Genomic DNA, 24,386 nt, shown 5'->3' on the forward strand with positions numbered 1-24,386 from the left:
GGGGGGGGTGTGTGTGGAGGAGAGCGGGCGGGGCGGGAGGAGCGCGGCCTCACGGTGCGGTGCCGGTGTCGGGAGGGGGGTGCAGGCCTCTCTCCTCCCTCGGCTGAAGGGATCGGGCCGGTGAGGGGATGGTAGGTCCTCTCCTCGCCCCGTTGGCCGGAGCCAGCCCCGGGTGAGGGGCGCAGGGGTGCCGAGCGGCCGGCGAGCGGGGCCGGGGTAAGGGCTCCGGGCTGCCTCGTCTTTGGATCCCCCTCAGCTTTAAGGGGCGACTGATCTTCGCTCCGTTGTTACTAGACCGGCTTCCCTTCGTGCCTGGGCCTTAGCTGCCACAGAAGGTCTTCGCCTGTGTGGAACCGAGCTTCAGCCTTGTCTCACCTAATACTGCATCTTGCGGCTGACCACAACTATAAATTTTAAGTTTAATCCATGACCATGGCCTTATCGCCGAGATCCAGTGCTCTGAAAAATGAGTTTCCAAACATTCTAGTAGTTAACGGTGAGAAACTGTTGTTTTCCAGGCACTGTGAATAGCATAATTACACTCTTTGTTATCGTCCTGAAGCATAGCTGGGAACGTGGATCAGAAGATAATGAGATCAGCAGCCCTCAAGACGGGAGGAATTTGCAAGTTGCAGCTGTGAGAGGTCGGTGGTGCTGAGCACCGGTGGTGCAATTCCCAGCTGGCAGCATCAGATTCTGCTCGCTGGAATTGCCCATCTCATCTCTCCTCTGCCAGTTCACGCACTTCTGTCAAAATGAGGCCACTGGGGTCTGTCTCTGGAGAAGTGTAATTAAAAATTTGTCCCATTCTCAGTCTGAAGCAACCCATTAACAGCCATACAATTCCTGCTACACTTAAAAAATACTGACATCACCAAAGATCTTGCCATCTGTGCCAGAAAAATAAACTTAACCCAACTTGTTCCTGTAAGGAGACCAGCAGCATCCATGTAACACCCTGGTTGAAAGGATTAACCTTATTGTCGTATTGTTTGCTCTATTAATGGTGATGTATTTAGATGTTGGATTTAATTCCCTAAGAAGAAAGATCTTTTTTTCTGTGTACTTTTTTGAATGGTGTGTCTACAGCTGGGGTTACCAAATAATTTATCAGCACCTTCTAGGCTAAGTTATGAAAGTCTTGGTGCTAGTGCAGAGGAAAACACTGATTTGGCTCCGCTGGCTCACTGGAGGAAATTTCTTCTCTTCAGCTGATGGGAAGGCACGGGAAATTGCCTTCATACAGACAAGGTCCACTGCCTTGACACTGGTCACCATCTGTTGCCCATCCCTGTGGAAAGTGGCACCCCCTGTGTTGTCCCTGGTGGTCGCAACACTAGGAAGGCAACTCACCTGGTAGGACAGCCGTTGACTTTAGTGCTGTCCCTGCAACCTAACTGTGCTCAGCTTGGCTTGCTACCTAGCCATTGGAACAGGGCACAGGGCTTGCCACTGCCAGCAGCAGAAGGGCTTTAGGCTCAGCTTCTTCCGCCTACAGCTATGTCCATTGGGATTTCTGAAGTGTTGCCGACTGTTATTCTAAGCAGGAGCTTCAAAAGGAATCTCTTGCCCACGTGTGACTGATCCCATGCAGCAGAAAGGGGCAAAGCTTCTGAGGCATCCATTCCCCCATCCCAGGCTCACAGCCACCTTTGAGAGACCTAGAAGGGGTCATGGGTAGAAAACCAATAATAAACTCTGCCTCTTTCGGCAAAGTATGTCCAGCTATGTGAACTATTTGTAATACTGACAGGCCAGGAAGTCAGCTTCAACACCAGACCTGTAATTGTCCAGGCTGCCTAATTGCTAGCTTGCTCCCTGGCTCTGTTTTGCAACTGCTTTTAATTAATCCTCTTCAAAACAATGTCCAGGGATATTATTTCAATGACAGTTCACTCCAAACACAGCTCCCAAGAGAGCAGTGTGGATTGGGGGAGCCTGCCACTCGAGATAGAACTCCAATAATAAAAAAAAAAATCACCACGAGGGTGACTAAGCACTGGAACATATTGCCCACAAAGCTCTGGGAAATCTCCCAGATGGATATGCTCACAGCTTGGCTGAGCAAGACCTTCAGTACTGACCCAGCACTGAAGTGAGACTGGCTTTGAGCAGATGGTTGGGCTAGCCAATCTCTAGCAGTCCCTTCAAACCAACATTTTTCCATGATTCTTCAGGCTTTGAACCCTCAAGTACCCTCAGATGCTCTCAGCCCTACATTGCAGGGTCTGAGATACACACGCTTATTTATGTTCATGAAATAGAACCCGCTGCCTCGGTGAACTGTAGGTCAGTGTTCAACATCAGGAACTTGGAAACAGAAAACAACCCCATCCCGTGTTAGGGCCACAGGGCCACAGAGTCGAGAGGAGACCTGCGGCTGCACAGCAGAAACGAGGCGGCTGTGTTGTGGATGGATGTAACCCCATGCAACGTGGACATAAGCCAAGTCTTGCCATTTAGCCTCAGGGTCAGGGACCCTTCCCGACTCCTTGAGCAGTAAGGCTGTGCATGCATAGACTGAAGGAAAAGGTGTACAGTCAGTGTAACATGAAAAACCTAGAAAAAGAAGGTACAATTTCAAGGAAGCATGGCTGAGTATGGTCTACTGAATCCACGGCACGGTCCAAAATCCCAACAGTGCTACCATGCTAGTTATGTAAACGTTTTTTGGGGACATTTTAAGCTTTTCCAGTCTTTAACACAGTCAGGACTGCATTCAGTTACTGAACTGTTATGGCATTCAATAACTATGTAGGATAAAATAGTTGAAAAATACCCTACCTAGCACTACACTGGAAGTTTACGGTGACAGTTTCATAATGATGAAAGGAGGAGAGGAAAAGTTGATAGGAAAGTGTACATTTTAAACTCAGACAAGTTCTTTTCTTTAGGAAAACCTAGCGACCGTGCCAATTCAGAAAACATCCAGAAGAATCAAGCTGTTCTTTATGAAACAAACTGCGGTTTCTTTCACGAACCTAAGAATTACAGAGCGATAGTTAGGAAAGGCGTATGTCTCCTTTAAATCAGGATAATAAGGAAGTATTTACATAAAGTCACAGTTAAAAGCATAAGGAACCAAGATAGCCTAGTTGCTTTCCCACCCTTCACAGCACTCATTTAAGAGAGGTGATACAAGGTTTAATAACATAGCCTTTATTGATGACACTGGAAAGCAGATGTTTTAAAGCAACTAATTTTTCATAAACAGGAAAGAAAATTTTACTTCCTATGAGGTAATTACATAAAACCTGTTTCAGTCACTAATATAAAAAAAAATATTTGCGTACTTTGTAATGTAGTACCTTCAAGAAGCCCTAAGTAACTGTATTTTCTATAAGAAAGGGAAAAACAAAACAGATTTGCATGGACAGAAGTCAATAGTATAAAACAATTACATGTATGTTATAAGGAATTCTGAAGATTTGTGAGCTCAGTTCTTGAGGATGGCTAAAGAAACAGATCCTAGCAGGATCAAACCTTTTATATTTACACTCATAGGTGTAAAAGTAATCTCGCCAGTTAATTGTAATAGGCATTTTCAGTATTATTCTGAAAATTAAGGAAGTCTAGAAGCTAAATTTTAAGCTCAGGTGTTCACATTTGAAATAAAATACTTCTCACATCCTTTATAATTAAGGCAAAGTATGTTATCTTTTGAAAATACCTTGTATATAGTTTCTGCATAAAAATATGAAATAAAAAATAAAACTATATATATATTTAATGGAACACTGTTATGTATGGTCCAGCAGAATAAGGCACAAAAAGTAAATAGAATGCAAAAGCATATATAAAAGTTAATGTGTTATTTTGAGTGGAATATAGCAAAATTCAAGTAGTTCTGAGTATGCTCATTTCTTGCAATAGGAATATACATTTCATATAGGTATTTCATGCTAAGCCTGATGTACAAAGATTCACCATGTGAGCGTAATCATTCAGAAGTAGGTCATTTGTACACTGACTGTATTTAGAAATCCGATACTTTTCAAACCATCTGAAACAAAACTCCTTTAATGAGATGACTTGGCCTGAAATCCAAGCGTGAATTTTTCCACGAGGCAAAGTATGTTGGTTTCTTGCCGGAGTCACTTGACTTGGGCAATTTTTGTGTGCATGCTTAATTTGAAGGTTAATACTTTCATTAATATAAATGACAACACATGCCCCTAAAGTTGAACACATTTGCACAGTTTGTTTTTGCGGGTATTCATTCACAAGCAAATTTTCTGTCTGTAAATTTCTGCAGAGATTACTGTGCAGAATGTGCCGCTTGCATCAGTTCAACTGTATTATCAGGGTCAGAAACTTTTCAGGTGAGCTACTATTTAATTTAGTTTGGAAGTACGGTCTGTTTATCAACAAATAAGCATACATGTATAGAGAGCAGAGAATCTCACGATGTATCGATTTGATCCCCTTCTGGCATACTCATTATTTGTTGTCTGATTGCAGCCTCAAAGCAGCCCCCCTCCCCAGGTAATATATTTAAGATTTTCACAAAGGAAGGGGAGAGCAGATGAAGTCTTTACTTCCTTCCCAAAGTTTCAGCTAGTTTCTTCAGTCTTTTCTTCAGCTCTAGAGGAAACTTCTCATAACACTTTTTGCAGACAGGCTTCATATCAAACTCAACAAATTTATTCCTAAAACGACAAGGCAAAAACCAGAAAAAGTTTTAGCAGCAGGGATAGTGAAAAAAATTTTGAGAAGTATCCTATTAAATGTGCACAGGCAAAACATTACAACTGCAATTTATACATATATATGGAGTTACTTTCACAAGGTTATACATTGTAGACAGTAGTTACAATACCCTGTTGAGTGAGTTACGCAGTTTTTACCCAAATGTCCATTTTTATTAACTGTGTCATTTAAAAAGCCTTTCAAACCTAACTGTAGAGCTAAACAGAATAAACATAAGATAACGGAATAACAAGTTAATATTTCAAGTTGCAGTTGTGTGAAAAATATTTAAGGTTTGCTTGCCATAAATTCATGCCAAAACTTAAAATAAAAGCATCCTTAGCACTGACCAAAGAAGAAAGGAGCAGAGGTGGCGGTGAGAAGGAAAAAAAGTTTACAAACAGATTGGCTTTTTCTTTTTCTGCTTCTCTTTATCCTTTGCTTCACGTTCCCGTTTGGCAAGTCGTCGCTTAAATTCATCTGGCATTTTCTCATAACAGTGTTTGCAGACAGGTTTTAGATCAATTTCAACAAACTTATCCCTTTAGAGTTAAACACAGAAAAAATAAAGGACAGAAAAGGAGAAGAGTTAAGAAGACCAACTGAAAGAAGACCTGAACAGACAGCTAAAAGAGATGTAAATTAGTAAGTGGAGCAAGAGGAAGAAAGATAAACGTATTTTTTTCAATGCTTATATGGTTTTCATACTGTACCAGTAACAGGATAGCAACATCTACATTTTAAAGATAATCACTGATATGTTTTGAAGGCATCACACCTATTGATAAACTTACTTAAGTGTTAACTTAGTGTTGCAAGTTGAACAAGCGAAACAGTTTACACACCATGCCTTATTCAGAGCAGACACAACTAGAAGAAAAAAAAAGGAAATAATTAGCATTACAGAAAAGAAAAAAAAGGTATTACAAAAATGTTAAGCTTACACGTTCACGAGGCAGGAAGAACAGTCATTTGATTCTTGTATTAAGTATTAAGGACCGTAAAAACAACGTGGCACGGCGAAGAAGGCACACGTGAGTGTAGTGTAGCAGGACAGTGAAGCATTGATAAAGCTGTCTCCGAGGGTACATACAACTCTGTGTTCACCAGCAAGACCAGTTTAACCTATTTCTGCCTCCTGTTGCCTGCTTCCACCTCATCCCATAGCACGCTGACCTCAGGTAACTGTTTCATGAGGCTGTGTTTCCAACTTTATCAGGAGACTTTTTCAGCTGAAAAGCAATCCAGCAAGAAGGTGCTTATGTTTTCATTCGGTTTCATTTCTCAGCTCCTGTTCTGACCGCAGTGCCATCAACTTGCCTGAAAATAACTTGAAGCCAACAGTCAGGACACTGCTGGTAAATCAGCACTACCAAGGTGAAAAAAATTATAGACCCATGGGATAAATTACTTGGTCAAGACAAACTTGAATATATTTTTATTCTTTGCTTTGGAGAGAAAGTAACTATTTTCTCTTTGTTGTGTATCTCAATCTGTCTTCTGTTGCTCCTCTCTTTCAATGTATCTTTCCACTTTCCCCTGCCAAAATTTGCCTCTTGTCTTAATCTAAGTTAGAAGATGCAGGAGAATGGTTTTCTCATAAAATACAGCATTTTGTCAACAACAAACAGAGCCAGAGCATTGTCATGCAGAGCTTTTTTCCCTGTAACATGGGGCAACATCCACAGAAGCATAGTTATTCCACTACTTGCCAAAATAATACTAGTCAGACGAAAGCTCCCAAGCAACCTCTGTAATAGTCATGGACGCCCTCCTGAAAAACTGCTGCCACAGATGTTTGTTTGACCCGAGAGAGAATAATACCAGATACTCATCATTTGTGACAGCAGTGTCAAATTTGTGAGCAGAAATAAAAGAAGAAATGTAAACTAATTGACAACGTACGTTGAAAATAAAGAAATTACTGCATTACACCACGTTCTGTTCAGTTCAGAGACCAAAACATACAATATGCGTGTCAGATTATGTGGTGTAACATTAGAAACATACAGAAATGCAGTTATCAGACATGGCTGAATTTATTCATTCACCCAAGATCCAGTTCTACTCATTCTAGTAGGATTTTAATGAAAAGGAGGACACTGTTTCCTCCAAGGCGTTCTGGATTGTCGTTCTGCAGGTATAGTCCGGTCCAGAAAAGGTGGGGAAAGCACATCTCTGGAATGTAAGTCCCACCCTATATTTACATGACTGTAAACTACTTTATGTCTTTTTTTCACATGGTAGAGGCTTCCTCCCACTTTGCTAATGGCTTCGGCTTAGGTGAGGCTAACGCTGGTATTACACTATTTACTTCAGGCAGGGGTAAATAGGCACATAATAATGTTGCATTATTTCAGGTAGAATAATTTGGTTTTTGGCATTTTATCATAGCTGGTTGTCAAAAAAAACCAAAACACAACCCAACCTTCAAAACACTTCCTCCACCCCCAAAATAAACCCCCAAACTTAAAACACTTGCATCCAGTTCTGCCTTTATAGGACACATCTTCCCTGGTTTTGTGACATTATCATCAGCCTAGAGTTTCAAAAGACAGGTGCCTGTGATAGACAGGTAGATATGTCTAGGAACCAAACTGAAATAATGGAAACTAGGCACTTTAAAAATATCCCTTAGAGTGCCCACCCACATCTTTCAATATCTACTTTTTCAAATTTGGTTCATAATCTCTAAATTTGTTGAGGAGATGCGTGTGTGGTCATCCTTGCCTTTGCCCGCGTTCTTTTTTGAAGCTGGTGGGGCAGGAAGCCACCTCTGTGCATGTCCCACCATCCCTGGCCTTTGCACGTTACTGAAGGGTTTCCAGTTGACCACAGTTCTCTTCAGTCACTGGGTGGTCTTCCACATCATCATGAAACACCATTTGGTCTCTGACTAATCATCTTTAACCTAATTTCTGATTAAGAGAATGGCTGGTTTTGTTTTAATGAGAATAATCAAGGATTCAACAGGGAGCTGCTTTCCCCTTATTTCCACTTTTAAACAGAACTTCCATCAGAAAGGAAAATGAAGGAAACAGTTAGAACAGTGCTTACCATCTCCTTCAATCACACGGTTGCAATGGAAACAAACATCACCAAACAGCTGAAGATGAAAGAGAATTAATGAATTTTTAATGTAATTATTTATCGAGGGTAGATTTTCAAATTAACAAAATAACTATATTTCAGCTGATGAGCATAACAGCTTTCCTATTTATTTCAGTAAAGAGAACGCTGGAAAGTCTGGTTTGGTTTGCCAAGTACGTTTTGCATCATCTCATCACAAAAGGTCTTTACAATTTAAAGATGAAAACATCTGTTTACATCTGTTTGATCCTCTGTAAATACAATTTTGTTTTGTTTTAACATTTCTTTAATCCTGAATATTTGAAACACAGCAGTCGGTGTCACATACACGTCGTTACTAATCAGCCAATTTAACATTTGGACTTGCATGCATGACTAGAACAAAATATTGCTGTTTCTGTCAAAAACTGTAAATAAATGTTATTTTTATTTAAAAAAAAAGGGAAATTTAGGCCCAAAATTATTCATTCTATTTCCAGGCTTAACATTTGTCCACAATGTAACAGTTAAGAAGTTCCCAAAATTTCACGTATTTTTCCTAACTGCAGTAGTTAACCTAGTAAAAGACACCCATGTACTTGCCCCATGACGGCTTCAACACTATTACTACTAATGTCATGGCATTTATCGTCTACAAGTATGCCAGCAACATTTCAATCATCTGCCCTTAATCACTGACAAATTAAGAATCCATCTGTAATTAGCAGATGCCTTACAACTCCCCGGTGTAACCCCTCATCTTGCATTTCTACAAGCGAAGAGGTGGACGTGGCACAAGGCAGATGGCTTTCAAATGAAAAGGTCTATACATCGTGGTAAGGGAGTCTGGAGAGAGATGGTACCATGGTATGTAAGTCCTATATGAATGCAAGTGGTCACTAGGTGGTGTTCTCTGACAAACGTAGTCGTCACAGTCTTCAGCAACCTCATGAATGCGCTGGGTCATGCAGAGCATGTTAACACACAGTCATTTTAGAGAAGCAGCTGTAGGGAAAACCACACTACTCACGAGGACCTCATCTTAAACCGCAGCTACTGAGTGGCAAATCTTTAGCTTCTTGAGAAGGACTGGGTATCATTAGCTGCTCTGATCCCACAGCCGTGTAAAAGCTCATAACAGCTCTACTTAAGTACGACTAAGCTTGAAGAACAACTCGATACTGATTGTCCTGGCTAGCTTTTGAGGAATACCTGCAGTTCTCTTTCTCAATACCAGACTGATGTATAGAAAAACCCACATAAATTAGCTGCAACAGAACAGTTGCAGAACATCTGCATCTACACCCACAGTGGCCTATAAGAAAACAGAAGAATGTCCACGGTTTTCGATCTCTATCTAATAAAACCAATTAACAAGTTTACCAATTAACACCATTTTAAAAAATATACAACCTTACCTGATTGTAGTGGGTTTCACAATACGCCAAGCCTTTTCTCTCGTAATGACGATGACCCAGGAATGGCTTTTCACATTTTGCACAAACAAAATGCTACGAAGAAAATGACATAAATTTTTTTGGTTTGTTTGGAAGTAATGGTATTTTTTTCTGGAAAGCAAACCAACCAAGCCCAGCACTGAACATGACTGAAGTCTACTGAGCTACCTGTGCCATCCTGAAAATGAGAAGTAAAACTTTGTACATTTTAGACCACTGAAATAACAGTCCTTTTAATGTATTCAACATTTCAATCCAAAAGTTACCAAAAAAAAAAATCAGGTAAAGGGATGCTCATACGTTATTAATGAACAAAATGAAGAGATTTTACATAATTTGCACCAACATTACGCTGTCAGGAAGAAAGCATTTGCTGGAGGAGATTTTCAAAACCACAGAAGGAATGGACTGTTGTCCATTTGTATGGAAGATGTGGAACTAAATCTTGTACATGGCCTCGAAATACAAACTCTCACAGAAAGTGCTTTAGAGATATTTACATGACAGGCGACTATGGAAGACACAGTCACCCTCGTATTATGATGCTCAGTAACAATATGGTTGCCACAGAATTTACTGCCTTTCCACATGTACTGCTTTGCACTCTGAAATTTTCTTTCGTAAGGACCTCACAGTGCTTCCTTTGATTACTGATTTTAGTTTCACAGTCAAAGCTCTCTGTAAGGTAGGAAATAACTCCTATTTCACAGCGGAAGAGCAGCCACAAGAAGGTTGAAGATGGGATTAGGAGAAGGCATTTACTAACCATTGCTGCATACTTTGCTAATCCTTTCATTGAAATTGATCAGCAAAATCTCAGTTAAGTATGTTAATGTTTACATTTGTAAAAGACAATATACAGCATCTGATGTTTACCTCCACGTGCCATTGTTTGCCCATGGCATTCACCACACGGCCTTCAATTGGTCTTCTACACGCCCCACAGATGGGGACACCCATTTTGTCATGGCAGGGTAAGCAGTACAATTCTCCCTTCAACTCACGAGCATCAGCAGTAAGTTCCTTCCTGTTCAAAAGTTAATGAATTGAGAGCATGAATAAAGGCACTGAACGATGTCAACTCTTGAGAGTTTCTGAAAAGAAAAAAAAATTAATTTTTAGCATTTGTTTTAGAAATTGCGTTTGTACTACAGTAATGCAGCAGCAGCAAATATGACACAGTTCAATATAGTTCAAGACTGATCAAGTCCACAGTAAACTGAGAAGAGGCTGCTAAGCGAGATGCACTAAGTCTCTGAAAACAGCTACTGAGCTGTTGTCATTTTGCATTCTGGTTATGTAGCACAAATGTGTGTGTGCAAGCTGTAGACATGTTTGGCTTACATTCTGGCACTCCTCACCCATTTATTTTAGATTTGCATAACTAACTGAAAGTAAACAGTAGTCCTCTACATCTAGGTACATTTTCTCTGTTGTATCAAACTTCAGAGAAAGAAAACTATGAGCTAGCTATGTTTATTCATTGCCAATTGCAGAATCTCATATACTCTACTTCTTAGTAATTTGCACGGTTGGAATACCGAGAACAAAGCGTGACTGTACTCGCTAATGCTCTCAACTGGTTGCCACTGACACACCACCACGTTGTTATTCAAATCAGCCTTTGCTACAGCACTGAAACGATAGCTTCCTTTGCACCAGAAATAAACAACTAATAATCCGTGCTATATCCTACTATGCCCCCCAATCTCTGCATCGAGGCAGGATGTAGAAGTGTGCAGCTTCATGTACTGCAGTTGCAGAAGCTGATAAAATGAGGTGGGAGACAGCTTCTAAGGAAAAGACGGGCCTTAAAAGGAGAGAACAAAGTTTGCATGCCACCCAACTGAAAACAAATAACATAGGCAAGATGGTAACTCCAGCAGCCAAAGAGGACAGCTTTTCTTCCTCTCAGAGCAGAATAACAAGCTATCATATCGCTGCTACAGAAACTGTTATGTGCGTCCGTACTTCTTATTTTGTAAGGTACCACTTTGTCCTGCAAAGTCCAACCTACCTTTACTCCCCGACTAGTCAGCTGGTGTTTGAACTAAAGGCCGAACTCCACCATCCCAAAAAGCAGTAACACACATCTGGCCCAAACCCCACCCCTCCTGCCGGTTCTACAGGACAGGTTTTCACTTTAAGATGTAAATCGACAAAGCAAATAAACCCGGCATTTTCCTGTTTTCTTTTGCAGAACACAAGTTACCCGCAGTTTGCACAGTTGAAATGATCAGGGTGATAAGGATCATTTTTGAATATGAGAGGCTGTTCGTCAATAATGGCATGACACTTCTGGCAAATGTACTTTCCCAGGCCTCTGGCTTTTTCCCTGTTATGGCAAGGACGGCAGAGATGTCTGAAACAGCACAAAAAAGAGAGATAAGTAAGGTAAGTAGTGGTACCATGTACTGCAGTGCAAAATATAAACAAAAAAATCTATTAGAATTTCATTTCAATCATCCCTTTAAGGGAAAATAGTCTTTAAAACAATTTCCTTGTTAGGCAAACCAAGTTCAGGAGAGGGAGGGCTATAATTTTATTTTCTGTCACCACAAGGATATAATTTCTTCAGCTCATTTGAGTTTTCAAGATGTGTTGAAACACAGAAAACAAAGTTTATAATATGTTCTCATAGCTGAATTTTTTACTCTCAAAATCTTAAAAAATTAGATTGGAAGCTGCATGATGACAAAGGTTCTAATTCTGTAATTAACTATGTATATCATATTATACATATGAAGCTAATGGCCATAGAATGTTGTAAAACATTCTTGTGATCACAGCTGGTAAAAACATCCTACCCTGTGAAGTGTCCCACTGAACTTAAAGCAATTATTAATAAATAAGGTGCTAAACTAGACCAAAATTGGAAACCCAAGTTGGAAAAAGAAAGTAAAAACTGATATTAAGAAAATAAAGACAATGCTTCTGTATCTGAAAGTTTTCTCTCTTCTTGTGTATCACAATGGCCCAAAGTGTTACCAGGTAGAGAACATGTTTGCTGAGAAACCTGGTATTAAGTAGGTAAACTGTTAATATTTTAAGTGTATATTTTAGGATACCTATTCTTAGTTTTGTGATGCACTCTTAGACCTTTTCCCCACAAAAGACGCTTCAGTTGCTCTACCTCAGCTGCAAAGCTTCAGGAACCAAAACCTCTCAGTCCCCACTCTTAGTTTATTTCATTCATGACCAGTAACAGAAGGAAGGATGAAGATCTACCTGCCAGCATTCTTGACAAATCCAATATCGGCCAATACTTGTTGGCAGATATCACAGCAGAAGCACTCTGGATGCCAACTATTGTTCATCGCTTTAATAACACGACCAATAATGAACTCACCTGTAAGAAACACAATACCAGGATGTAAAAAAACATGCTAGACAAAGTTAAAAGCAACCCACAACCAAATTGCTACAATGTCATCATCTTCTTCCTCCCCACCAAAATCTTGTAGGATACATTGCTTCCAGTATTGCAGTTCTGGTTCTAAACTCTGGAATTTGGGTTTTTTGTTATGGGTCAGAAGAAAACGTCCTTGCTGATGTACATAAAGAACCTTCTGTTCTTTACATACAAGCCCTTCTACACTCACACTCCACCTTCTTCCTGCAATCATCCTTTTCCAGTCCTTTCCCTGTTTTTACTTATCTGTTCTCAAGCTGTGAAGAAATATATGGAGTTCTTCACATAATATAGCTTTATTGTGTCCTAATAATCTTTCTCCTTCTTTTATTTTAGAAGATGACAATTTTAACTTGTCACGTACATAGTAGTGGTTTCTACTCCACTAGGACCAAGCCTTGAAGGGGCTCTATACTTCAAGCACAACAGAACTGAGCTTGGGTGGCTGTGGACCTCCTGCAAAAAAACCTCCACGAAGTCAAAACACAAAGCCACAGTGAAGCTGCAGAACAGTCAACCCAACACACACAAATTCTGGTGTACCATGAGGAGTCTTGTCCTGCGACGCATTAAAAAAAAAATAGTGTGAGAACTACCGTTTTGCATGCGCAGTGTGACTGTAGTGCGTGGGCAGCCGAGCTACGTCCATCACACGTGATTCAGTCATTCTCTATGGGGACGTTGTAGCCAAGGCCCCTGTGCAGGGCAACAGCTCTGCTTAAAATGTGTCAGGAGCTCAGCTTCCCAGTGCCGCGGGGGGCTGAGTCCTGGCTTTGGAGAACGTACAACTCAAACAGCTGCCGAAGGCCAGCGATGGGGCAGGTAACCGATGCCGACTCTGTGGCGCTCCCGTGCAGTCACAGCTTTTCAAGAACACAACCTACTGGACCCCAGAAACGTCAGGAATGCTCAAGGCCTCATCGCTGACAACAGCCCCGTTGATCATGGCTGCGCTTACTAAATCCAAGCAGCGGCAAAGCCCACCTCTGCACAGGACCTTGATGAGGTTTTAAGGGAGCTGCTGCTACATACAAGGAGCCAGGGCAGGAGCGGTGGGAGCTGTGCCGGCTGGGCAGGAGAAATCCTGGAGATAGGCAGAGCGTAGCTCCTCAGAAATCACCACTGACCCCTTTCTTCCTCTTCCCCAGCTTGTTCACATCCACCACTTTGAATTCAGAAGTCCGTAACATCTGCTCAACCCCTCCCTCCACACGGGAAAAGGCCTCACTGAGGTATGTGAAAGCTGTAACACCTTCCCAAGCTGCCTCAGAAACACAAGAGCTTCCAGGCCAGTTTAAGCAATAGTCAAGTAATGACTTCCCAGCCCTGCCGGAGCACGACGTGTCACACACGGAGGTAAAAAAAAACCATACAAATGATTACAGCACAGCAAACGTGCAAGCATTTACATCCATGGTGGCAAATAAAACACGGCCCTCAGTGTTACATAGGGTTGACATCAGACGCTGAAGTCTTAAATGTAGTTGTTTCAAAAATACAAAGGGGGACCAGCTGGCCCATCTGTTGATTACAACATTGGATGATAAAGACTGTCCCTGCTTCTGTGGAGCAGGACAGCACAGGTGGGTTACAAGAGTCAAAACTGATGACAAAGACTTGTTGCAGAGTTTCAGCTGCATGAGTGCATGTATGTGGATGTATGTAACCAGGAGTGATGAATGGGTTCATTGAATCACTGGCCCAACACCTAAACTACTCACTGAAATAATGCAAGCTTTTTTTTTTGTTTGCTTAAATTCCATTGTTTGATGAACTTTAGGAAAAGCAGCTGCCCAAATTCTCTGAAGCCGAGTTCATTCTGGAAGTTCACATACTCAGCGACACAGGGCCACCTCTCTGAGGAGATACACAAGGGCTGCACACCATCCCCACAGACGTTTCTATTTGGGATCAGTGTGAAGTGTTTCACCTCGATGTAATACTTACCACACTGATGGCAACAAGGGGCAAAAAGCATTTGAAAATCATGTTCGCAGTACTTCCTCCCTTCAAACTGCAAATGGAAAAAAAATCTGAGTGTTAGAGGCATGAGGAGCGTGCCCTTAACATAAATGCAGCCACATACCTGTTTGTTTCCAGATGCAATTAGATAGTAAAACATGAGGGGCTGCACAAAAAAACAGACCATGTGCTAGGCATTAAATCCACCCACCTTAATTCAGCTACTCTTAGCCTGCAGCGTTAATAGCTCACCATTCCTCTAATACTGCTGAGACTGTAAGGCATGTTCCGTCACCCATTTACATCACAAGAGACGTCTGAATTTTTACAGACTGCTGACACTCTGATGCAAATGAGCAAATTCTGGGCAGGAAATTAGCTTACAAAAACGTTTCCTGGGGAGAAGTGTTTTCCCTGAACCCATTTGATCCCTTCCCCACTCTACATTTCCTGTAGGAATGGCCCAGTATGGCAGAGGAAGCAAGTATGAGGGAGGAAGAACACCTAGGGACAGAAATCTTTGCAATTTATGGAGCAATACAGCCAAAACACAAAGGAAAATAAGGCTTTCCCTTCATGATGCTTATTTCACAGAATCATTTAGGTTGGAAACGACCCTTAAGCTCATTGAGTCCAGATTTTAAGGATCAAAGTTCACTACATTGACCAGATGAAATAGGGAACCAATCTTAAGGGATTTGGATCTGAATTTTCTCACAGCTTAGAGTAAGTTCATCTGCAGTTCAAGCTCACATAGAAAAAAAAAACAAAACATATGGCAACAAAAAATAAGTTCTACAGCACTGCATTAGCAACTTAGCTGGAGAATATGTAAAAACATGTAGGCAAGTACATCCTGAAATGAGGGGAAATGTTTAGATACCTTCAGGCACATCATTACTAGACACACATGCCAACTAGCATGTCAAAACCAGACAGAGAATATTAGGTATGCTATGAAATGTTTGGATTTGAATGTCTCTGTTTAAAACACTGGAAAAAGGGGGATAGCAGGAAACCTCACTCCTTTCTTTTTACTGGGTCTAACACAAACCAAGCGAATAACACAAAATAACTACCCACAAATACAGTTTTGGTGCACAGACAGAAAATACAGCAACGTGCTTCAAGATAGCCTGGTTTATGCTATGAAATTCCAAGTATACAAATATAGTAATTACTCATGCAATATACAGAGCCACTGGCAGGATGGGAATCTAATGAAACACTCCAGAAGTCACTGGATACTTTAAAACAGAAACTTAATTCCTGAGCCCAACCTGAATTGCACCTACTAGGAACAGAAAGACAAATGGTCAATACAGACTCCCCCAGAAGTCTCTGCTAGCAATTTATCAAGTGTTTTTCCAGTGTAATACTCTAAAACAGATTACTTTTTTAACTGGAGATTTTTTTTTTTTTTTAAATTGAGATACAGAGGGTTATTACTGTCTCAAAGAGTAATGGAAATTTCTGGTTCATTGAGAACCGTGCTTGCTTCAAGCTGGATAAAATCCTTTTTAAACTGAAAAAAATCCAAAATCTTCATGTTTTCTATAAACAGGTGGTCCAACGGGAGATGCTTAGGTTTGCTTGGATTTCAGAGCCACCACAGGTTGATCTGGGCAGACCAAACGGGTTTTCTTCCCCTCTGGTTTGCATCAGGCAGGTTGGTTACCATTCGGTCTTGTTTATATTTTCAACCTTCTCGGCTCGTTTGTGCTGCCTTTTGTGGATGACCCAGCAGTTCATCTGTCAGAGAAAGCCTTGAGCTTCTATGACAAATCCCACAACACATATTTTAAAAGCAAGGTCATTTGACTATTGTTTGCCAAAGGTCCATGAGTTAAATGGCTCTGCATAGAACATTTCACCATGACATAACCTCCAGCTGATCTCCACTGTATCAGCTAACCTAGTGGAAAGACACGCTCAAAAACTGCGTCTTTAAAGACCTCTCCTCTAAGGCAGTTTCTGGTAAAGTCCATTTTAAGAAAACACTCCAGGTGCAACTGGAATAGGAACAAATCTGACAAGCGTGTTACAGCTGCACCTTCCTTTAATCTTCCCATAAGTTATTACAAACATCTTAGAAAAACCCCAAAGCTGAAAGGACCTCCATCTCATTCGGGAGACAAAAGTCCTGATGATGATGATAAATACTACTACTACTACTACTACTACTACTACTACTAATAATAATAATAATAATAATAATAATAAAAAATAATTTATAATTAACAAGAACAACAGCGATACAGATTCCCCAATTATAGCTCTTGTGAGTACTCCATAAGGATTTTGCCGTATTTCTTCTATTGTGGGATGCGTATCTCTAAGCCCTTCCATCTCCCCCACCTTGGCACAGCGCAGACAGACCAGGTTGGGCTTCTTCTGAAAGCACCCAGCAAGAGGCTCTTAACTAACAGCTGGACCAGGGGTAGGAGTCATCTCTTCTAACCTCCCCTGTCTGAAGGTGAGGTGCCCACACTCTCCAGTGGGAGAAACAGGCAGCCTCTAGTAGGAAGAAGCCATTCTTGGACCCAAGAGTAATGTGGGTTGGAGGAAATGCCCGCTGACTGATTACAGTGTGCCCAACCTGTCCCTCTGGGCACGCTGCCACTGAAGTTCTCCATTTAAGCTGACTGTTGTGCTGCTGTTAGTACAGGACTGTGCGCTTCTACCCTGTTGTGAGACTCTGCAACAGCAGCTCTAGGGAATGCACAGCTTCTGGGTGATGGAGTAAAATCAGACCAGAACTGCTGTCACTTCACATCTGATGGCAAAGCACAGTGAGTTCGGAATTTCTGCTGGCATGTGCCTGTGCTAATTTCTGTTTAGGATAAGCGTGTAAGAAAACAGGCTAAACTGATAATACCGAGCAAACTGGAGCACAAATAAACCCTAGCAGGTCCCATGCAACGTTAGGCACAGAGCTCTTGCTTACACCCTTATGCAACAGGACCAACACTGGCTGGTTACAAATCCATATTATAATTTCTAACATAAGTTTAGGAGGACCCCAACAAAATCCCTGCTACGCTGTGCAAACTCCCAGCTGTGGATGGGTGCTGCTCCAGCATGGCACCGCTAGTGCCTGCAAGCGGCTCGGCTCCGATGCCAGACCACGGGGGGCTGTGCTGATGGGGGTCCCTGCAGGCAGCCTGGAGACACATCCTGCGGCGCAGGAGACCTGCACTGGCATTTCTGCCTGCGTAGCCTGACCAGTTCAGTCCCTACTGATGGAACAGAGCGTGAAAGCTTATCACGGCAGCGTTTGACAGCAAATGTGATAAGCAGCTTAATGACTAACTGGGGGAACTCGGCAAGGCTTGCGATAGGCAGAGGAAGAATATTTGACTTCCCGATTGCTAAGAGCTGGAAATCATTTCCAAGAAACACTAGCTTAGCTAAACCGGGCACAGAATAAACATGAAGTCATGCTGAGCCACCAACAATGCCTGTGTTTACTCATGGGGAACTTGCTCAGAAAAACACATTACCTGGCCACACCTCCAAACACATCCATCTTCTCAAAGAGTGCATTAAGCCAGCCAGAGGAAGATATCTTTTCTGCCCGTCTTCTCCAGTCACTTTTTCTTGACAGTGACACAGATGATCTCAAGTCCTCAGAGCACTGTCAGCCATCTCCTAGGCATCAGCCAACCTGAGCCCATGCTCTACTTGCTGAGGGCTCTCCCTTCCTCTCCCCCAAATGCTGCCACCCAGTATGCTCCTAACGCTCATGCCAAGGTGTCAAATGAAAGAAGAGCAAGTTGTGCCCTTGTCACCCCTTCTCCCTGAGCAGCACCACAAGGAAGCATGCTGGGGTTTCCACTGCAATCACCTTACTGACCACTTCAGTACTAGGTCAGAGCCATTCTGGCAGCATGGGATGTGTGGACACCCTAAAGGCACAGAGACAGAAGAGAATGCCCTGCTGCAGATTTCCCAGCTCAAACAGCCCCAAAGGCACGCGGGCTGGGACAGCAGGGATAGCCAGTGACCTCTTCACTCTCTAGAAGATGCCCAGGACAGGCCAGTTATAGATGGGGGAGGAAGGCTGGGTAAGATTTTATGAGCCATCACCTGAAGGCTGTCAGAGGGCTTAAACAGACCCAAAAGTACCTCTCTTCAACAACAGCAGACAGACTTGCTGGTGCGGAGAGAAACTGAAAGATCTTGTGGTGGACACAAGAAAGGCTAGAGGCAGAAGGGTGATATGAATTCAAGCCACACACAAGTCTTTACGTATTTATTTAATCCTCATCACAATTATTAATTACCTCTGTAATAGCTGTGGCAAAAAGTGTCTATTCTTAACTGAAACTTTCCACTTTCTATGTAACATTTCTCAAGAACAAAGCGCCTACCCAGCCTGAAAAAAACCCTAGCAATGTTAACCAAAACACGTTTAGTACATAAGGCTACTTTCATTCCCAAGACAATCTATTGACACTCACATCTGACTTACTGTCTTTAACAGGGAGCACTGCTTTGCAGTAAGAGAGTGCTCAAAGACCAACATGAATATGAATGTTAACAAAGTTGCACTAGGAAACAAAATGCCCACATCCAACATATTTAAACACTACCAGGATACTTGCCCCTGCCAAGGACATTCAGATATGGTCATTGTGAGCAACAGAGGCATTGTAATATTCCTGGATTCGGTGTAAACTTCAGACTTTCTTTCCATTGTGGTCCTCCTCCACCCCCTAGGAGATACAGGCTGCCTAGACCACTATTTCTCAAACTTTTACCTCAAACAAAGGACCATTCAGCCTTCTGAAAGAGGTCACTGGATTGTCCCGCTGTTTTTTGACTCAGAAAAAGTATGAATAAAGTACTCATTATGTAGAGAAAATACATTTTATCGCTTTAAGACAATTTTATTAACACAATTACAAATATTTTAGTTTTAAAACTGTATCACTTTATGTTTGCCTCGGGTCTTAACACGTCAGGACTCCTCACCACACCTGCAAGCAGGCAGCAGCTCAGTATATACTAACAATTGTAATGTAATGTAATGTATAAATATCTAGGGGGTGTTTTGTTTTGTTGTTTTTTTAATTGCTACTGCCTTGCAGCTTACCTTTTGATGTCTTATGGAACGCTAGTGGCTCATTTACCACAATTTGTGCAACACTATCCCTGCAGCACTGAAAAGCCTTTTGATCCTCAAACAAGATGAGAGAAAGCAAACCCCAGGAATCCCCTTTGCCAGTCTCTTGTCCAGTCCACACTCCTCGCTCAGCCTCTCCTCATCAACATGGTAAAATTAGAGGTACTACTGTGGAAGACAGACTGCTGTGCTCTTGCCACACGGATGGCACACTGTATGCGAGAGCACAGCACTGTGCTTTTAGCACACTGCTCTCTTACCTTCCTTTTCAGATCACAGTATGACATAAATCCTGTAACTGCTACTGTAAGCACGTTGGAGTATAAGCTACTTGAGCAGGACCTTATCTCTCAGACAATGATTCCCTGTCTCACGTCATCTACCCTTCCTTATACCAGTCACTTCATATTTTATGAACTAGTCTAAAGCTTTCACTAAAGTCACTTTGTGTTTGAGATAGCTGCGCCACACCTCAATCCCCACGATAGAGGAAGGCAAAAGAAAATGACATTGATATCAAAATACCCATCTGAGCTGAAGGCAATCTACCTGGGGCTGACAAATATGAGTGAGAGCGGGCTTAGACCCTTGAAAGCATGTAAGAACTACCAATTTTCAATGCTTCAGTTTGTTAAACCTAGAGTTGATTCTAGATAGGCCCCGTCTGGTTTGGGCTGTCTGCACACCCGAATCTCAGCATGCTGACTTACAGGTCATCTCTACGAGCAACTTTTCACATGCCATGCTGGCCTCACTCAACTCAGCAATAAGCCTCCTATGGACCGCAGGATGCTGGGGTTTCCTTCTATATGACTGTTCTCCTCTAAAAAGTATGCTTTCTCTGTATTTCTGGTATGATATACAGATTGTCTGCACAGATTTTGGGGGAAAAAGGCTGCACTGAGAGAGAAATCTCCAGCAGTTCTTTTCTCAGCTCTGATAACATGAAGCTACACATTTAAATAAGGTTATACACACTGATGTGCTCCAAATTGGCATAGAAACGTTTCTGCTTTTTTCTCCCTCTATTGGGCTCCTCTCTTTCTCCTCTCTTTTGGAGACCCATTCTTACCACGGAACTGATCACTGCTGATCTGCCCGTAGTTGCTTCTTCTATGAGAAGGAAGGCACAAGGCACAGGCTCGGGGCGAGACAGGGGCTTACCTCGTAGAAGAGCCCTTCGGGGAACTGCTGAAAGCACTGGGCGCAGACGAAGCACTGCTCGTGGTACAGCTCGCCGTTGCTGTTGACGATTTTCTCAGCAGGGGCAAAGCCACCTCTGCAGCGCTCGCAGATGGCATTTGCAAGCGCGTTCGCCATGTTGCTGAAAAAAAGAAACAGAAAGAAAATTAGCCCAAATAGGCAACACCACTGGTTGTGGGGCTCTTTTTTTCTTCCCCAAAGCTAACTGCATCAGCCTAACGTTAGGCAGCTCAACACAAGTTTTCCAATGGACTTAATGACTTGTGGCATCCCCTCAGAAATAAAACTTTCATTTCCCCCTGCTTCCAAGATCTTCAGAAACAAAACCCCTGCAATGTGCTCTAATAACTATTAATTCAAAAAAAACAAACAGAAACATCATTACTACAGATACATTTGCAGGCTTTTTTTATGATAAGAAAAGGCAGGCAATTCAAAGAAGTACTATAAAAATGATTACATACATTACTATTACAGAAAACGAGCAAATATTAACAAGAACTGAGGACTGGCATCACATGGGAAAACATAAACGGTAATTCCAAAATAATTCCTAATTCTATACCAACATTGGTTCAAAAGCTCTAAATAAGCAATGTGTATGGTACTGGCAGATAGAACTGAAAACCAGAGCAGGTAAACAATTATTCCTCATATAAGCTTTGCGTAGCTTGAAGTAATTTTACAAATTTAGTTCGAAGTCACGGGATTTTTGGTTGGTTTGGTAGGGTTCATCTCAAGGAAGGTCAGCTCACGGTGTGCCAGTGTCTGTCCAAGGCCAAGGGGGGAGGTGGGAATGCTCTGGCTGCCCCACTGCGACCCACATGCAAGCCAAGACAAGCTGGCAACCCCATGCCAGGAATGCAAAAATTACTCAAATTGCAACCTTGGTTATTTCTCAAAGGCTCATGACCATAAAATGACGGCGCAGTAGCTGCAAAATATCAGAGGAATTAGCTACTTCATTAGGATCGTGTCTACATCTGCAACAGACAGTACAGCTATTTTTCAGGTAATGAAGGCTCCCAAGAGAGAAAAAGGGTCATTTGATTTTTCCTTTGCAAACATTTTCTTTCTCATACCTAGACTCTCAACACTATGCCTTTCAGGATCACCCCTCTGCCCCGCTGCAGGGAGCAAATACAGGGCAATGGTTCGGTTTCATTACAATTTGACCACAGCTGACAAAACCACTGGCTCAAACATCTATCTGGAAGCTTATTAACCAACTGACAGTATTTTAAACGCATGTGCACACATGCACGCATTTCGATACAGAAAAGAACTATCATGTTGTGCCTGTCCCCGCAGAGCCCTCGGTCCTCTGCAAGACACCAAGCCCTGTCCCCTCAAGGGGTAAGGACTCTTGGCTCCCACCAGGTTCAATAGGAACTGAATTCCTTCCTTGCACAGCATCCAAGACAGCAAGCAAACACCTAGCACGTGGTTCAAAAAGGAATGTGCTTTATCTATTTCTTATGCTGTCTCACAGAAGAGCCCTACGCAAGGTCACATCTGAGCAGTTATTATTAGCTGGCTTTTTTTTGTTGTTGTTTTTTTTTTTTTCTCTCTCTCTCAACATCTTTGCAGAAGAGGAAAACAGTAACTGCTATCCAAATATTCATGACAAGCGGGCAAGTTCCACAAAGGAGATCAGATGGAGAATGGTCTACCCCCTACTATCCCAACAGACGAGCCTACAGACAAACTGCAGTGAATATAAGTATAACCTGTGGTTAAGTATAAACCTCGCTGACGGTCTCCATGGATTTTGTATGCTTTCTGGGAAGGGGGGGGTGGGAACCTCAGACACTGCACCCATCCTCCTTATCAATCTAAATAAAGAATAATCACAACAGAAACTGTGATCTCTCATCATTATCTCAACAGCTCTCAAGCACTAAGGATATTAAACTTAAAACATTATTTAATGCTAAGTGCTGTCAGACACGAAGTGTAATCCAAGCAAAAACATGAAACAAAGTTCAAAACCAAATGAAAACATAAAGCTTTCCTCCTTAGTATGCAAAATACTTCAATCTGAAACGCATCATATTCATAAAAACAGCCATGTACATAATGCTTCTGCGTTAATGAAGCAGTTTATCCGTTTGCCCAAAATAACAGGCAAACAACCTAAAGTCAGAGAGACTACTTGACAAATTTCAACACCGTTTCAACTGCTGATAAAAATTTCTGATGCAACTAATGATGAAATTTAAAGCAACAGCTCAAATTTTAACTGATGATTACAACTGGCAAAGTATCAAGCAGAACAGTGGCAAAGGTTGCATTACCAAATGGCTTACACAGCCTGCCTGGAGCTCAGATAATAAAATAAATATGTACAATACGCCAATAATGTCACCATAGTTACACCTGGAAGCCAAAGAGAACGAACTTACAATTTTGCATAAAAGTCACAAAACTCTTTGTAGAGTTTTATGTCACTGTGCCTACGTTGCAATTTTGACACCGGTTTCTCGCCTTCATTTCCTGCGGAGTTGTGGGCATCAGGAGCGACCTTGTGCATAACCTCTTCATCCTCTGGGATGGGGTAAGGGTGAGCTCTGCGCTGGAAGTCCATCTCTCTCCAATTGCTTTCCCGGGTGGATATATTTTATGCTTATACTGCAAAGAAGCTGTAGGCAAGGTCTGCAAAACAATATGCTGGACTTCCCCTTGTTCCCAGCGAAGTGATTTACTTTCACAGCTCCGTGTCATGTAGCCGGAGCTACTCAGCGCCCTGCTAGAGCTTCAAGTTAAAAGTTCAGCGGCGGGGCGGTGAGCCCGTCACGCTGTGATTTACTGATGCTGGCTGCGAGCGCAGGAGCACATTCCCCTGCCAGGCCCTCATGCAAACTCGGATGCTGGAAAGGGGCTTCGCTGCTGCCGGCTGCTGATAGAAGCCGCCCAGGAGAGCCATGGTGTGAGTAACCTCTGTGAGCAAACGTGTTCACCACCAACCTTGTCCGCAGCTACTTTCTGCTCAGGGGGGTGGGTGGAGGTGGATTCCAATAATATTTTATCGTGGGCAAACCAGCAGTGGAAAGGACGAAGAGTAGACTTCTGCCATTAGGTAAATATTGCTTTAATGCTACAGTATATTAATTATATTGTAAACTTGTAAAAATGGCCTTTAATGTTATTGAATTGGCCTTGAATTTATCTATAGGCATCTTTCTTGTCAGCACTTCAGGGAGGGGGTAGGTACAGATGGATAGTTTCGTTTCTGTTGTGCTTCACAGGCCATTAACGGAACTGTCAGGTATGCTGTAATGGGCAATATATGAAGGAGGAAAAATGAAGCTTGATTTCTAGTGGTGTGCTGCGTTTATAACAATTATCCAATGTAAGAACACTTACCAAAGTCATTTACTGTGGATATTAGGGAACTGAGAGAGCGAGACCAGGAAGAATGAGTAAAATTAATCATTCCTTCACCACAGAATGCCTTCCTAATGTT

The 24,386-nt window shown here is 42.1% G+C and overlaps 2 protein-coding genes across 3 annotated transcripts in view; both read right to left on the reverse strand.

The window, feature by feature from the left end:
- Nucleotides 1-1,278, reverse strand: part of LOC104284741 (E3 SUMO-protein ligase RanBP2-like) — a 35,187-nt gene extending 33,909 nt beyond the window's left edge. Inside the window, exon 1 of the mRNA XM_009883108.1 lies at nt 1,189-1,278. Coding sequence (XP_009881410.1) covers nt 1,189-1,278 — 90 coding nt within the window. The remainder of the gene's footprint in view (nt 1-1,188) is intronic.
- A 3,159-nt stretch (nt 1,279-4,437) lies between these two features.
- The window catches only part of LIMS1 (LIM and senescent cell antigen-like domains 1), a 35,528-nt gene continuing 15,579 nt past the window's right edge, over nt 4,438-24,386 (reverse strand). The window contains exons 1-10 of one of the 2 annotated variants that reach the window (XM_009883058.1): nt 23,326-23,602; nt 20,882-21,041; nt 14,575-14,641; nt 12,444-12,564; nt 11,428-11,577; nt 10,092-10,242; nt 9,177-9,269; nt 7,747-7,795; nt 5,484-5,559; nt 4,438-4,649 (exon numbers count right to left, since the gene is read on the reverse strand). In XM_009883058.1, the coding sequence (XP_009881360.1) occupies nt 4,535-4,649; nt 5,484-5,559; nt 7,747-7,795; nt 9,177-9,269; nt 10,092-10,242; nt 11,428-11,577; nt 12,444-12,564; nt 14,575-14,641; nt 20,882-21,041; nt 23,326-23,507 (1,164 nt within the window). In that variant the 5' untranslated portion in view covers nt 23,508-23,602 and the 3' untranslated portion in view covers nt 4,438-4,534. Of the gene's footprint in view, nt 4,650-5,483; nt 5,560-7,746; nt 7,796-9,176; nt 9,270-10,091; nt 10,243-11,427; nt 11,578-12,443; nt 12,565-14,574; nt 14,642-20,881; nt 21,042-23,325; nt 23,603-24,386 lie in introns of those variants that run through there. The other variant, XM_009883059.1, reaches the window with a different exon arrangement.

Source organism: Charadrius vociferus, unplaced genomic scaffold (assembly GCF_000708025.1).
Source record: "Charadrius vociferus isolate BGI_N301 unplaced genomic scaffold, ASM70802v2 scaffold92, whole genome shotgun sequence".
Taxonomy (NCBI): domain Eukaryota; kingdom Metazoa; phylum Chordata; class Aves; order Charadriiformes; family Charadriidae; genus Charadrius; species Charadrius vociferus.